Source organism: Panthera onca, chromosome D2 (assembly GCF_046562875.1).
Source record: "Panthera onca isolate mPanOnc1 chromosome D2, mPanOnc1 haplotype 2, whole genome shotgun sequence".
Lineage (NCBI taxonomy): Eukaryota > Metazoa > Chordata > Mammalia > Carnivora > Felidae > Panthera > Panthera onca.
Window position 1 is genome coordinate 63,864,958 of NC_138349.1, and position 15,751 is coordinate 63,880,708.

The 15,751-nt window shown below is 42.1% G+C and overlaps 1 protein-coding gene across 2 annotated transcripts in view; it reads right to left on the reverse strand.

Moving 5' to 3' along the window:
* Positions 1-277: 277 nt before the first annotated feature.
* Positions 278-15,751, reverse strand: part of ARID5B (AT-rich interaction domain 5B) — a 180,178-nt gene continuing 164,704 nt past the window's right edge. For both annotated transcript variants that reach the window (XM_060642665.3, XM_060642666.3), the window contains 2 exons: positions 9,908-10,106; positions 278-6,468 (listed from right to left, as the gene is read on the reverse strand). In XM_060642665.3, coding sequence (XP_060498648.2) covers positions 4,303-6,468; positions 9,908-10,106 — 2,365 coding nt within the window. In that variant the 3' untranslated portion in view covers positions 278-4,302. The remainder of the gene's footprint in view (positions 6,469-9,907; positions 10,107-15,751) is intronic.

Genomic DNA, 15,751 nt, shown 5'->3' on the forward strand with positions numbered 1-15,751 from the left:
AATCCTAACTCAGTTTGTTAGGTGACCTGGGGCAAATTGACTGCCCTCTCTAAGCTTTAGTTTTCTCATCAGTAAAACAGGCGTACCTGTATTCACGTGCGGGTGTGTATGTCACTTGGGCACCCAGCAAATTCTCAACAAAGTAGACATCATCATCACCATTACCAATTATCATCATCATCACCGCTATTATCCAATTTGGTGACAACGGGGTGCAAAAAGTCCTGAGGCCACAGGACTCCTCAGGAAGAAGTAACAGATTGCTCACACCCAAAAGGAAACAGATAGTAACATTTTTTATTAAATATTACAGTGGATCAAAAAGTACAAAATATCTCTTGCCTGCTATGTGATTGGGAAACTATTGGCACGTAATACAGTATCAAAAGCAGTAATAAGTACAATTTGGAAAACATACAAAATTGAGTGTTTATAGTTTTGGCTCAGCATTCTTCTGGTAGTGTTTAAACTAATGCAAAGGTTACTCAATAACCTCTCCATTGGGAAACTATGTAATATCACTGGGCCATGTTGCTATATACAAATAATCACCTTACAGAGCATAGAGGTTACATAGCTGGAATCACCAAAAGTATACAATATTTACAACACAGGAAAGTTTAAAAAAGTATAAACAGCCAAGAGATTATGCTGCTATTTTCAGACATATTTCAACCATGGGGAGACAAGCAGAATATCAAATACATCAACAGCCAACACTGGAATTTAAGTGCTCAAGATACTCATTGCAATGGTGTGGGTCTCACTGGGGCAAACTTGTTCCCATTTCTCTTTAAATCTGGGACAAGAGTAAAACTGGACCAGATGGGACTTGGCTGACCACCACCAAATGTGACTTTGTGGGACAACAAGTGAAGAGAAAGAAATGGTTCTCTTTGAAGGCACACTACATAAAATATTTTTGTGGGATCACCTCGAAATTTCCATCAGACACACCAACACAGTGAAATACAGTACTTGAGAATTCATGCACCAGGTCAGAAAGTTGTAAAGTCAACATTGAGTTTTAATAAACCCTTCTGTATATGCCCTGATAAACAAGTGAACTTAAGAGCTTCTAGCTAGTAAATAAATAAGTCAGTCCTGTGGCAAATATTACAAGTTCCAATCACTTACTAGAAGAATACTTAATTCTGAATCTCAGTTGGGCTGGGGTTTTGTTGTTGTTGTTGTTGTTTTGTTTTGTTTTGTTTTCTCTCTCTTTTTTTAAGTTGCCAAATGTTAAACCAGAAGTTGCATGGCAAGGTTTCTTTCTTTCTTTTTTTTTTTTTTTTTTAATATTATTTAGAATCTCCAAGTGTCCAGTAAATCACGGACTTACTGCTATTTTGAATTGCAACATTTCTTGGAAGCCACACTCAGTAAATAGATTTATGACTCCATTGCCAATTAGATTCCACAGTTTCCTTTACTAAACTACCAATAACAATGCTTTGATTGCACAAAGAAAGGCTTGGGCAATTCCATTCAATAATAAGGCCCCTTGAACTCAAACAATGCAAACAAAGCCCTATTTAAGACTTTTTAAAATGTAGTTCTCAGCCAATGAAGAATTCAATGGTTTTTTTGACAGATTTCCAAGATCTCTGTTCGGAGTTTTAAAACAAATAACACACTGCTTCTGTTGGGAATGTATACCCCCATCTCTCTTTATTTGTCCTGATGTTTTGCCGAGGGTATGAGCTTCCTCAGACAGAAACAGTGAGTCTCCTCTCGGAAGAGATGAGGAAAACAAAAGCTGGACTATGTTAACATTGTTTGAAAATGGTGTGATCGAATTCCAATATGATGAAACCAGACTGAAATCATTGTAGCAGGGAGAACAAATGCCCCATATTCCAAACGGATAGGTGAGCTCCACCAGGGACAGACGGCCCCCACTCCTTTGAGAAACAGACTCCTAGAGACCATGTGCTAGGGTCTAGCCCATGTTCTGCTGCAGAAACACTAGAGTTTCCTTTTTCTTCCATGGCCTCTGATTCTGTGACCATTCAATCTAGTGCAACTTGCTTATATGTGTCCTGGCTAGCAATTTGCCAGCTGGAATTGAGATTTTTTTCCCCCTCCATCTTGTGCAATAGCAGGATAATCTGCACTCACACATTTATAATCTATATTCTACTAGTCTATCTATGGTATATATATATATATATATATATATATATATATATGTAAAATTCCACAGGAAGGTAAATAATTAATTGAAGCAAATGGAACTCTTAACACTAGATCTCTACATTCTTTTGTTTCCACCTTTGGATATTAAGTATGTTACATTGAATATTTGGCTTCATGTCATGGAGACGCTTCAATACAAATGTATGGCATGCATGGCTTTAAGAGCCGCAGTGTCCTTGTTTACCAGTTGTGGTTATTTTGCAGTCAAGTTACCTATTTAGAAGTTGAAAATTGTCATCAAAATTTTCATAGAATTAAATATCTCAGAGGTAAAGGACTGGTTAACTGTGGTTCTAATGTCTACTGGTAGTGTTGGGGGAGGGAAAGGTTGGCTGGGGAGTTCACCCAAGCAGTCTTATCAGCAGGGATGGGACTTGGAAAGAAAATCCACTCTGTATTGACTGACTTTTAACACACTTAGAAAATGCATCCACCTCGATGTTACATCCCAGCAGCGCATGGAATAAAGTGGCGAGAATGACCATACACATTCTCCACATCTTTTGACTGCTTGAACAACTTGGCCATTTCTTCCAACAATAAAAGAAATCGTAAAGTGGACTGTCTTGCCAGGTGGTTAAAAACATGACACGACCCACCAGATGTGCGTGCATACTCACAAAACTAACGCCCCATAAACCCAAAGAAGAGGGCTTTCTTTTGAAATGGGTAATCCAGGATGCCAATTATCCCACAGAGATGTGGCCTGGGAGGCTCTTCTTGAGAACAAGAAACCAACTTGATGAAGGCCATGTGACTACCTATTATTACTCAAAAGACCGCGACCCAGGGAAGGTATCAGGTGCCCGGGCCTCCAGCTGCTCCTTTTCTTCCGGATAGTGGGGCTCCTTCTTCTTCCCCAACCCCCTTTCCCACACTGTTTAAAGGGATCGGTGCCAACACCAATGTAAATCATTTTGGCTTCTGTTCTAATTTCTGAAATTCCTAAAATATCTGCGCAGCCCACAAATATGTCCTCTAGACTCTTGTTGTTCAGCAGCTTGCTGCCAGTGAGGTTTTTGTTTTTATGATTCCTCTGGTATGTAGGACAGTTTCACAGCCTAGATAAGGTAAGGACAATGCTCGATATTTTCACATAACCCAATACTTCAAAGCAAAGCATTTGGCCGGGTAAGCAGTGTATAAGCTCTTTCGACTATGCCATTTATGAGGAACAAAATCCTTAAGTTGCGGATCTGCAAAGGAACATTCTTTGCACTATCGTGTGCTCAACTGTTTCTTTTTCATTTGTTCCACTAGAATCAGTTGCTTCAATTTGTAAACAATAACTTTACCACCCAAAGCTGCTCAAAATGGTAAGATGTGGAAAAATTACAAACACACATCAACAACTAGGACAGTCAGTCAGCCTTTAAAAAACAAAACAAAACAAAACAAAATAAAACAAAAGACCTGCAAACAAAAGCGATACTGTTAAAAAAAAAAAAAAAAAAAAAAAAAGGACAAGAAGGAACCGGGAGAAAATGGAACTACCTGTATATAAATTAGGTGAGCAAACAGTGATACGGGTAGTTTTAAGAAGCAAATATATACAGTCATTTTAACAGTGTTTACTTCTCTGGATTGTTTAATAGTGTCAAAATGAAAGATCTACTGAAGTTTCACTATACATTGCATTGATTGAACCTTGGAGAGTTTTGTGGGAAGAGGGGCATCCCTTGGCAAATGTTTGCCAGTCTTCCTTGCCCCTTCCTTTGAAATGCCTGCCCCTTCCCCCTTTTTTCTTTTCTTTTTTTTGTTTTCTTTTTTTCTTTCTTTTTTTTTTTTTTTTTTTTTTTCCCAAATTGTTCCTGACCATCCTCAAGACGGGGTCCTCTAAATTCTTCCTGGATACACAAAAATCCCTTCACAAGACCCACATGCAAAGGGAACCATCTAGGCGCCAGGGCATCTGGGTTGGAAGGGGCTGGAGACCGACTAGCCAAGGCTGGAGTCGTCCCAGGAAAAATCAGGTATGTTCACCTCCCTTCTCGGCATGTTCAGCCCCTTTGGCTGGGACTGATCTTACCCCCGGATTAGAAGAAATACTGACTTCTAATTCTATAAGCCATCACCCCCAGGGTAAGGAGTGCAGCTCTGGGCTTACAGTTTTGTACTGGGGTGTACGGACGACAGCTGAGAAGACGGAAAGGCAGCTTGAGGATTTATAGCAGCTAGAGGGTAAATGCTGTTGTGCAAAAGGTCCCCGTACGAACTTCCTACAGGTGTGGCCGCAGCCAAGTGTCTGTAAAGCTGCTGAGAATTTGTCGGCGACGTGAAGATTCCTCTCTGCATCACAAGTGAGTGGAAAGCCAGGGGCTGCATGAGTGGAGAAAGCACGGTCTGGTTTTTCAAGTACTGCAGAGAATGGGAATAGCCGGCCGGGAGCCTGGAGTTGAGGCCCGAGCCACACAGGCTCCCGGAATACAAACCTGGGAAGATGGGGGACGAGAGCGGAAGCTTGTGGCCCTCCGATGGGCCCCCCGAGTGCGCGCTGTGTGCCGCCTTGCCGCCTTCGCTCTCCGGCTCCGAGGCCTTCTCCTTCGCACAGGCCTCCTTGGATGGGTCCAGGGGCGACACCGCCCGCGCCTTCTTCCCGGCAATCACGAGGTCCAAGTCCTCTAGGCTGCGCTTTATGGGGCGCGCGGCGCCAATGTTCTGGGGGCTCGATTTCCGGTGCAGGACGGGGTGGACCATGCCCTCGATCTTCCTGAAGTTCTCCAATCTCACGTGGTGAGGTTTTCCCGACCTGGAGAGCGATTCGGGGTACTTTTTAGGGGCCGACATGGTCATGGGCGATACCCGGCAGGCTTTGGGGTGGCAGTCTCGCCCCTGGCTGTTGAGGACCTGGAAGTGGGGGGCGCCCTTGCTCTCCTGGGGCCCTGGGGCCGAGTGCGCCAGGCCCAGGACCTTGCCCGTGGGCTTGTGCAGGTTCTTGGGAAGGCTCAGGTCCGTCGGCTGATCATCCGTGGGCGCTTCGGCCGTGGCCGACTTTTTGTCTTGCAGATGTAGCGACGCGAGATAATTCCCGTGGAGCTTGTCTTGGTGTTTGTGGGAAGGGAAAGAGCTGTTTTCTGATTCCCTGTACATGTCCCTGCAAGGGTACTTGGCTGTCTGCTCGTTGTGAAGATGGTGTTCAGTGTGTCTGTAGAGGCTGTGGAGATGAGGAGAGGAGTAGAAGTCAGCCAGGAAGCTAGGCATGTGGGAGTGAGGGAGCGCCCTTTTCTCCAGAAGCTTCTCCTTGCCCTCCTGAATTTCTTGCTTCAGGACGTAGGAGTCAGCAAGGGGGCTAAGGTGATGCTTGGAGAGACTGCAGCGGTAGGGATCTGATCGACCCAGCTTGTCATGCTTAAAGATGTCACTGATGCTCTTTCTGTCCTCCGAGGGCTTGCTTCTGAAACTCTGCACGTGCTGAATCACTGACGGCCGGCTAACAGCCATGTGGTCGGTACTCTGGCCATGGTGGGCCTGGGACAAACCCGAACACAGGTCATCCCTGGCAATGAGTTTCTTTTTGCTGATCAAAGGGGGTGGGGAGCCATAGGGGTAGCTGCCGGAGAGGCTGGCCCCACTGACTTGGGACAAAAGTTTCTTCTTGGCCAGTGGGGACATGATGCCTGGGTTGCCCCTTGAGTAGAGCAGAGGGGTGTAATTGAGCCCGTGGTTCTCATTCATGGGCCCAGTCAGGTCTTTGTCTTTGAACATGTCAAATGACTGAACCACGAGGACCTTCGGGGTCTGCTTTAGGGCATTGTGGATGTCATCGCTGCCCAGCTGGTCCACCTTCACGGTGCAGTTGGCAATGTAATCCGCCATTGCGGGTAGCTTGTCATCCTCTATCTCATTCTGGTTTGCCAGGGGTGGCTGCGTGGTGGGGAAGCCAGGGAAGGGCGCTTCTTGGAGGTCATTTTCAGGGCTCTCTGTAAAACAGCAGGGCTGGGGTTCTTGTTTTGAGTCCACAAGAGCGCTGGGAGAGGTGAGTGGCTGTTTGCTGGCCCCGGGGACAGGGGCTGGACCCCTTTCGGGGGCCGGAGGGGCACTCGGGAGTGGAGGAGGAGGCCCCTTCTCTCCCACCTCTTCCACCACCTTCTCACTGTCGGCACCTTGATCTATGTCATTGTCCTTTTCTGGGTCTGCCCTAGACCCCAGGGGCCTCGCTGCAAAATCCTGGTACCCTTCCATTTTTTTCTTCACATCTGCTGCCGGGAGAGGCTCCGTGATGCTCTTCTGATTTAAAGTCTCTTGTTCCTTCTCTGGCTCTGATGAGACCTGATAAAATATTTCAAAAGACAGTCAGAAGGAAGCCAAATGCGTTGACACATTTTGCTATGAAACAAAATATTACACGCAGCAGTTTTTCTTGAAAACAGGCTTGTCAATCAGCTCAGGGAGTTTCTGTAAAGCTTTATTCTGCCCCCCACCCATCACAGCTCTAAACAAAGAAATCTAAATTACAGAAACATGAGGGTAGATAGGCGCTCTAGTCTCTTGTGTGACACCTATCAAATAGCAAAGTGTATACGATCTTATCATTCCTTGATTCTAATATATAGGTTAATTCTGAGGTGTTTTTTTTTGTCAGATCAGTCAATTATCCAAATGGGTTTTAAATTACATGCTGCGCTTTATGACACTTTGGAGAAAGATTTTTTTTTTTGAAAGCATCTCTCTTTCAAAAACCAACCAACCCCATATCAACAACAGGCAACAAACTTCCTAGAACCCCTTGCCTTTCTTTGAGACAGCAAATCTCATCCTAATGTGTTCAGTATGATGCCTAAAATTAGCAATGCTTAAGTGTTAATTTCTACTCGGTGCCATATGACATGCAGATAATGCTAAAATATTAAAAAATTATGCGGATGCAACACCAGCCTGTCTACCTGAGGGACAGAGGACTCAAAGTCCTTCTAGGCTGCAGCAAACTATATTTCTATTAAAGCTGAAAATGAAGTTATCAAAATTCAGGCAGTGAGCACCACCACAAATGCAGCTTTTCTGTTCACTGAAATACATTGTGGTCAATGAGATGGGTGTGCGCTTTATGTGTCCCTATTGACAGAAGTTGTGGGCACAATTTGACCCATTCATTGCATTATGTAGCTGTGCAAAGTTTGACCTTAGAAGGTCATTTTAACTTTCCATCTGTGACCCAGCTGGCTGACAAGCCCTTTCAAAACTGTCACTCTGCCCTGACGTGTCTAAGAGGAGAACAGTCACAAAACAGTTGTATTGAGCTGGTCTTTTTTCCAACCCCTGCCCACCCCCCCACCCCCCATCATCTCATCCCTTGAATATTGTTCCTCTTTGTTAAGAAAAGAAGTATCAACCACATTAACATCTTCGGGTAAGACTGAGGATGCTGGTGTAGGGGTGCACAGAAAAAATATTTTAAAGAAATCAAACCCTTTCAGAGGTATTTCTCCTTAAATCTACTTGAAGATAACTCTGTCTTTTAGGGACGTGTAAGACCTAATAGCTTTTGCTTCTCTTCTCTTTCTTTCTTTCTTTCTTTCTTTTTTTTTTTTTTTTTGTACTAATAGTTGCCTTTTCCAGTACAAATATCATTACTTGTTCTACATTAACAATCATCATTGGTCCCCTGAGCTTATACATTACATGAAAATACAGAAAAATGAGTACAGCAAGGGAAAAAGGCAAATTGCATTTAAATGTCAGTTTCTGATGGGGCTGTGGTTTGAAGTAAAGCTACAGGGGATACTCAATCTCACTGAAGTTTCTGGGACCTAGGTCTTCGGTTACATGGAGTTTTATGGTTTTGTTTGTAAAACAGGTTTAGAGGGTCTCTGGAAGCTAGGCAGAAAAAAGTAAAGGACCGTTTTTCCTGGGATGGCATTTTATGATCTGCCTTGATGTGTTAAATGGTACCTTCCCACCATGCCATTTGCAATCCAATTACCTGAAGATAGTGGGTCTGACTGGAAGGGCTTTATAAGCCCTCCTGTCTCCATTGAGTTCACTGCTTCATATTGAAAACATCAAGAAAAACAACAATAAAATCCAAACTCCAAACACACAGTCACCGAGGAGAAATATACCTGGCCAAACACATGGGTCTGTGTTGGAGGTGGGCAGCAGTGCTTACTCTAAGGTCAGCCTCGGAGAGGGTATGAGAGTCCAGGTAGTTCAGATGACCTGACCATGATAACCTCTGATACTCCAACATTACAGTGCCTTGAGGCACTGGGGCCTAGGAGAAACAGGGAGCCTGAAGGCCTTAAGAATTTCTGTGATCTGGAGGGAGTCAGGCTCTATGCTTGGCAACAATCATTCCCCAAGCTGAGGGGCTTCAGGGCAGCGGGCTGAGGACTCCGCCCCCACCTCACAAAACAACCATTTCAAACTTCATCCCCAAAGTGGAGCCACTCAAAGGTCAGCTGGCCCCATGGCCTCAGTTTGTCCTCTGGTGCTTTGGCGATGCTGTACATATGGTATCTAATAGAACTCACTGATCCAAAACCCTATAATAAATCACCAGGCCAACGGGATAAAGGAAGAATGGAATGTCAGCCTTAACTTGGAATTTCCTTGCTTTTGGCCATTTATGTTGCAAGCTTGCAGATGTTTAGAAATCTCTGCATCATTCCCCCACACCCTCCCCCCCATTTTTTTAATTACTAAAGCTTAGAATAATTACGAAACAAAAATAAAAAATAAATCTTTTCTTGGTATTAATAATCTCTTCTTACACAGGAGTCAGTTGGGTAGGTTAATTTCTAGTTAGGAGGTTGGTGTGGTGTGTGTGTGTGTGTGTGTGTGTGTGTGTGTGTGTGTGTGTTTGTGTGTTTTAAGCCAGTGTTTAATTAGGGAGTCTCTTATGTGTTCATTATAAACCTGATTTTTAGGGGGTGTTTAATATCAGCACCAAAATTCCCTTTGGGGTTGAATCCTAGAACATGCTGTCTCCAAATGTGGCTGCTAATTTTTTTTTTTTTTTATGGGCAGCAGGGTTTTTTATTATTCATGTTGAAACAGAGCCCAGATCAGCCTCCATGACTGGATGTATGCTGACAGTAATGGCTTCTACCAAAGGGCTGTTGGGGGCTGTGGGTAGCTGGGGCTTGTTTTAAAAGGTTCAGAAACTACCTGTTAACATGAGAGATAATAATGGTTTCAGAGGAACAATTTCAAAATTCTCCTACAAATAGTATATACTTAAGGTGTTTCTAAACTGGTTTCAACCCAAGGCTCATGCACAGAAGTCAATTATGGGAGGCAAACAAATCTCTGAGTTTTTAGGGAAGTCCTGTGGAGACATGGCATATATCATTTCTACATCCCAAATGTGCTAGAACCCACAAAGTGTGCTTTAGAGTCAGACCAACTCCTCAGATAGGCTGGCTGTGAAATGACAAAGAAGCCACATCACATAGGAGTCTCTTTGCTTCCCAGAGCTGAAGCCCTGACTCCTTCTATCTCAAAGTCAGCATTTGCTATCAGTTTTATACAGGATGTTCTCATCTTTCTAGATCCTGTTATTGGTCCATCCAGTTAATACCACGCACTGCCTTCCAGCTCCTGGGCAAACCAACAGATCCACTCTATGGGGACCCGTGGAGCTGAGATGATGTGAATTCTTAGTCTAGGGCTGTGGGTATTCAGGGACACGGCTCTGGATGCAGGGTTCCAGAAGACACAGGACAGGATGTGTCTCACAGAGGTATTTCTGTGGAGGACAGCAACTCACCTCTGATGATTCCTGGGGCTTTGGGGCATTCTCTTTTTCTTTCTTGCTCTTAGGGATTTCATGTTTGATGCGTTTGGTTCCTGATACTTTTGTTTTATTCTCATTTTCCTGTGAACTGTTCTCCTGTTTCCGAGGTTTGATTGGAGGCAGGGGTTTATCTTCCTCTCCTTTAATAAACCTTTCATATGGTAGGATTAATCTGGAAGGATATCAGAAGAGATGATCAATCTTGGGAGGCAATTCCAGGTAGCATTGATGCTACTGGGGTTTAGTTTCTTTTCTCAATATAAGCAATTTATTGAAGGACCTCATCTCCAATGACACCTGTGCATTTCTAGAAACTTACTCCACACTTCCAGGGTCTACTTCCTTGGTCAAAACCAGCACCTGGTAACTTACATACTTCCTTGCAAGACATCTTTCTGGTTTTATGAATCTATATACCAAAGATACCAATGGAAGCGTCCAAAGTTAACGTCATTATCACAGCTCATGGAACCTGGCTAAGTGCCAAAAATATTATCACAGCAATGAAAGCAAGACTAATGACAGCTGGCATTCATTTATTGCTCTGCCAACTATTATTTATTGAGCACCTACTATGTGCGTAAGTGCTCAAAGCACTGAGATATAGCAGTGAACAAAGCATTCAAAGCCCCTGACTTCTTCATGAACATGATAGTCTAAGTATGCACTAGTATGTGTCAGGTAATGTCCTAAATGCATTATATAGATTATTTCATGTTATCTCCACAATATCTTCCTGGAGTGTTACTGTAATTGTTATTATTATGATATTACTGCTATTACTATGATATTACTACTATTACTAGTACTATGATTACTATTCCTTTTTGAGAGATGAGGCAAGCGAGGCCCCAGAAAGGTTAAATAATTTGCTTAAGCATTACACCATTTGTTAGAGATGGAATTTGCACCTAGTTCTGCCTGTCTCCAAAGTTTATATTTTCATTCATGTTAAAATATAGAGCAGACACTTAAGATAAAGAGGTTAATGGGAGGCAAGCTCAGTGTAGCTGAGAGACAGCTGTCTTCTCCCGAGTTCTGAGGTGGGTGGGTGACTCCCACCCGTTTTGGGGTGCCAAACAAAAGACAGCCCCAGTGAGGAGGGCGGACAGACCACTCAAGCCACAAAAATCAGAGGGCTGAAAAATTCAAGCATTTTAATTATATAACTTTTCAAACAAAGTACATTAAAATTGTTCTAAAAAGAGAAACATCAAACAGCTCTAGTTTTAATCTGTTTTCCCTTTGCGACATAGCTCTTGATCTGAAAGGGAAAAATAGCTGATGTAATTAAAAGGGATGGATTGCATTACAATCTCAGTTTCAACTGCAGTGATTAAAGTTTTTATAATGCATTTGGTATGATTAATGACTCACTGTGGGATTAATACAAGACTCAGCCTTAAAAATATGAACTTTAATACGGCAAACATAATTTGTTTTAAATAAGACAAGTTGACTCAATGAAGAAAATGTACTTGGCTTATAAACAACATAAATCTGTTCAAATATTGGGAACTCTAATTATTTTTAAACTAAGACTTCCAGGCAAAAACTTCTTTGGTTTGGATATTTGTTAGCTATCCTACAATCGGCTTCTAACCAGGCAATTTGGATCTCAGCTACTTCAACACACACAACTGTTCAGGTTTGCGAGTACAGACGTGGGGGCTTTTGTGATAATAGTTCGATGTTTAATAAAATACCAAGGAAATTATGGGAAAATGAAATCCCGATTTACAGCATATTAGAAACAAAATTCATTTACTGAGCATGCTCAGACAAGGTATGTGCAAGGAGGCGTGAATAATAGTTTCGAGTCCTCTGTCTGGCAGTGGGCCAGCCATGAAGATCAACACAGCCCGTGGGGAATAGTTATCTTCAGATCCCATTACAAACTGAGTTTAAACATGTTACAGCTGCTAAAACTGGAAACTGTTCTCTCGATGTAGACTTACTAAAATAATATATGGTTGCCAAATACCTGACTCCCACTGTAATATTACAGTTAATGTTTATATAATAAAAAGCATAACTAAGCAGAAGAGAGAAAAAAGCAATCTTGTTCATACTTGAATTTATCCCGTCTCATCTGTAAAGTCCCCAACATTACCCCGATTCCTTTTATCTACGTGGTCCCGCCAGGGACTTGATCCCCCTTTAACATCGGCAGGTTGGGGATTTTTGTCTGGGGAGTGAAATGCATTGAATATTTTAAACGGGGGGAAAAACATTTTAAATAGACTTTAATGAAAACATATTTTTATTGTTGGGATGGATAGGTTTGTTTTACTTTTGTTTGGTTGCCATGGGAACCCAAGTAGCATTGAAGTCTGGGTATTCCAATGGTTGCTGTTTGTTGGGACCCCCTTGCCCTCAGCTTCATTCTGTAATCGCGACGGTGACACGTGGAGGAACCCTCTTCACCGGGAAGCATGACAGTGTTACCTCTGAGTGTAGGGAGAGGGTGACAGAAGGCAGAGAACTGGGTTGGAGGCACACCCAACGTGGACCCCTCCCCTCAGGCTCTCACAGGCCCGGGCCACCCAGGCCCTTTAGCTGGGTGCCTTTAGGAGACTTTAATTTCCTTAGACAATTCTGCAGATTCAAGAAGCAGGGCAACATTTCCATTTCATTTTTTGCTTTCATTTTTTTTTTCCTTTTCTTTCTTTTTTTTTTTTTTTTTTTCTTCTTCACTCAACTCAGCAGCTGGCTGGCCGACAGCAGTAAAAAATACATTTCACTTTGCTGGTCAAAGGCCTAAAGCCAGAAGCAGGAAATCTGGAATTAAATGTTTCTTGTATCTGGAAAGAGGCATGACTAAGGTAAAACTGAATCCAAACACAAGCTTTGCTTGTTCAAGGCTTCCAGAGGGAGAGAATATGTGAGTGAGTGAGTGAGTGTGTGTGTGTGTGTAAAGGTCAATTGAGTGGTTTTTTTTCCTCCTTCTAAATCACTGAAAGATAATTATAGTGGCTCAGGGAAAAAAAGGTTCCCAAAATAAAACAAGAAAGGCAGCAGCTAAAAGGAAACAAGTAGAAATATGGCCAGCTAAGCCCCAAAGAACAGGGCACGATCTCACACAGCACACAAACAATCACTGTTCATATAGTGATTTCCGTTTGGTGCGATTTTCACTGAATGTTTTTTCAGTTATCCTGTCATGGTACAACACAATTACCCCACAGGATATGATCTTATCATCTGATTATTAGAAGTTTTTACAGTACAAAAAGACGAAAGCTATTATAGGCTTTGGAACATTTTAAACGTTTAGGGTAAATGCAATACCATTAAAAACAGGTTAGCCAATATTAAGGTCAACGTTACCCAATGCAGGAAGCTGAGTAGGCTTGTTGTGTATAAAGAATCTAGTATAATGCAACATGCCTGTGCCTTGCGGATGATTATTCCTCAAATATTTGTAGTACAACAAAGATTTAATCAGTCTCTAAACTATACAGCTAAAAGCAAAAATGCACCCCAGCCCCTGAGAACTCATTACACAGCCCATCTTCAATGGGCTGCAACTCTAAGAATGTGGGTTGGGTTTTAGGTGGGTGGAAGTAATGGGGAAGAGAAGCAATATATTCATTAGAAAATCCAGAGAGATTTTTACCCCTGATCTACATCTACTCTGGGAATTGAAAGCTTGGCAGATAAATGGGCCTTTATTATTATCCAGATTTCACATTTCAGATTAGCAAAATGCTTATTTACGATGCCATTAATGGATCTGAAATAGGTAAGCCATCATGTATTAAAAAATAACATCTTTCCATAGGCATCAGATTTGTAGCAGCATGAGATTTTATTTTTCCCTAGGAATAATACAAGAATAACATTTTCCACCCCACAGCAGAAACAGTAGGGGAGCCTTTTGCTATCACCAAGATTCTTATTAAATTCAGTCACTGTGAAAGCAAGATTTTTTTTCTCCTTCTCCTTCTTCATCTTTTTTTTTTAAATAAAGACGACTTAAAATCAACCCAAGTTAAAATTAACAAATCAATAGCATTATAACCTTGATTTATTAGCATCTGAGCCACTAAATTATCATCATACAAGAAATTGCTGGTTTGAAAAGATTTCGGCTTTGTTAAATCTCAAGTTAAATAATGGTGCTCAGTATACTAGGTTTTTAGATCTGCCTCATCTGATATTATGAAAAATTCAATACATTTCCCTACAGCAGAAGTCAGGGGTCAGCAAATCTATTACTGTAATGTAAGTAATCTGGCAACCTGCCAGCTCTTTCTCTCTTTTATTATTTTTTTAAACACCAAGGCAGATAATTTTATATTTACAAATTCTAAAATCCTCCAGGGTCCTGCCTCTCTTTCTTAACAAAAACCAGCAGCCTCACATTCAAGAAATGTATATCGCCACATGTCCTCATCATTTGCATTTCATACAAAAGAAGAAAAGACTTCATCTTTATTAGGCAGCGCTGTCCCCCTCCCTTCCCCATACTCAGATGGAAAATAATGTCAAATCTCTTTTGAACGAGTAACCACTAATAATCTTCTGTATTGATTAATGCTTGCGTGGAATGACTGAACTTTGGGGCCAAAAACATTGAGCAAACAGTGCTTAAGAGGAAAAATGAGAATCCATCTATTTATAGAGCTCTGCAAAATGATAGTATAATACTGTCTAGAACTGACTCAATTTGGAGTGGGGGAAAGAAGTAGGTAATTTATAGGGTTGTAATTGATCCTCAAACTCACCCTCGTCACTTTATAGACACTGTTATGGCATCAAACCTGTGAAAAACTCTAGGCCCAAAGATCTGCTGGTGCCCCTGGAACAGAATACCTTAGGGTCAGAGGGAAATAAAGCTGGTGTGCATGTAAGGGCCAAAATGTTCCTACTATACTTGCAGTATTAGGCTTTTACATGGCGGTAGAAAAGAAATGACATATTGGTTCCGCTGGGGCTTCGGATCTGATCTGATCCCAAATGAAGTCATTATACCTCTAAGTTGATTCCAGGGTTGATAAATTCTAAGGCTTGGCCAGACATTTCCCTTCTCAGCCAGAAATTGAAAATATAACTTCACTGTGAAGTGTGGGAAGCAATCTTTCACCAAATATGGAGCCAATAGAAGGTATATTTTTCTTTTTTGAAGATGATGTATGCACCCTTATTAAGGTTCCAAGAAGACTAGAAAGTTTCTAATCTCACATACTGTCCACCTCTCAGGGTTCCAGACCACAACCATAAAAATGGCAGAAGGGCGTTTGGGTGATTGGTACCAAAACAAAAGTCAAAGACACAAATGTGCTATGTCAGCGTACACAGAAGTGGGATGTTTCCTCAGTGGGCACAACACTCACTGAGTACAACAGAAACTTTGTTCCTGTTCTCTTAAAAACCAAGCTCCATCTGAGAAAGATGTGGGCCCTGGGTAAAAATCTCCTCTATTTTATGGTGTGTTTCTGGAAAGCAGAAAAAATAGCGTGCAGAGTGTGAGGAGCAAAATGTCAGTAACCAAGAGAGCTGAGAAAGAGGTCTCCAGCACCCTCCTAAAACAGATGAGGAGGTGAACTAAAGGCTTTGAGCATTGAACCATGGAGACAGAGGCCATGCTGACCTGTAGGCCATGGAGAATGGTGAATGGCAGGACTCATGTGAGCTAAGAAAACCACGGGAGAATGCAGCATGGGTTCTATATGGAAGACTTAGCTTGACCGTGAGGTCACCAAGGGTAAATTGAATGGAGTGCTTTAATAAGGAAGTGGGTATAAATAGCATCATTTGTATTCTATGTAAGATACCCAAAAGCCATGTGGCCCATTATATCAACAACAATAT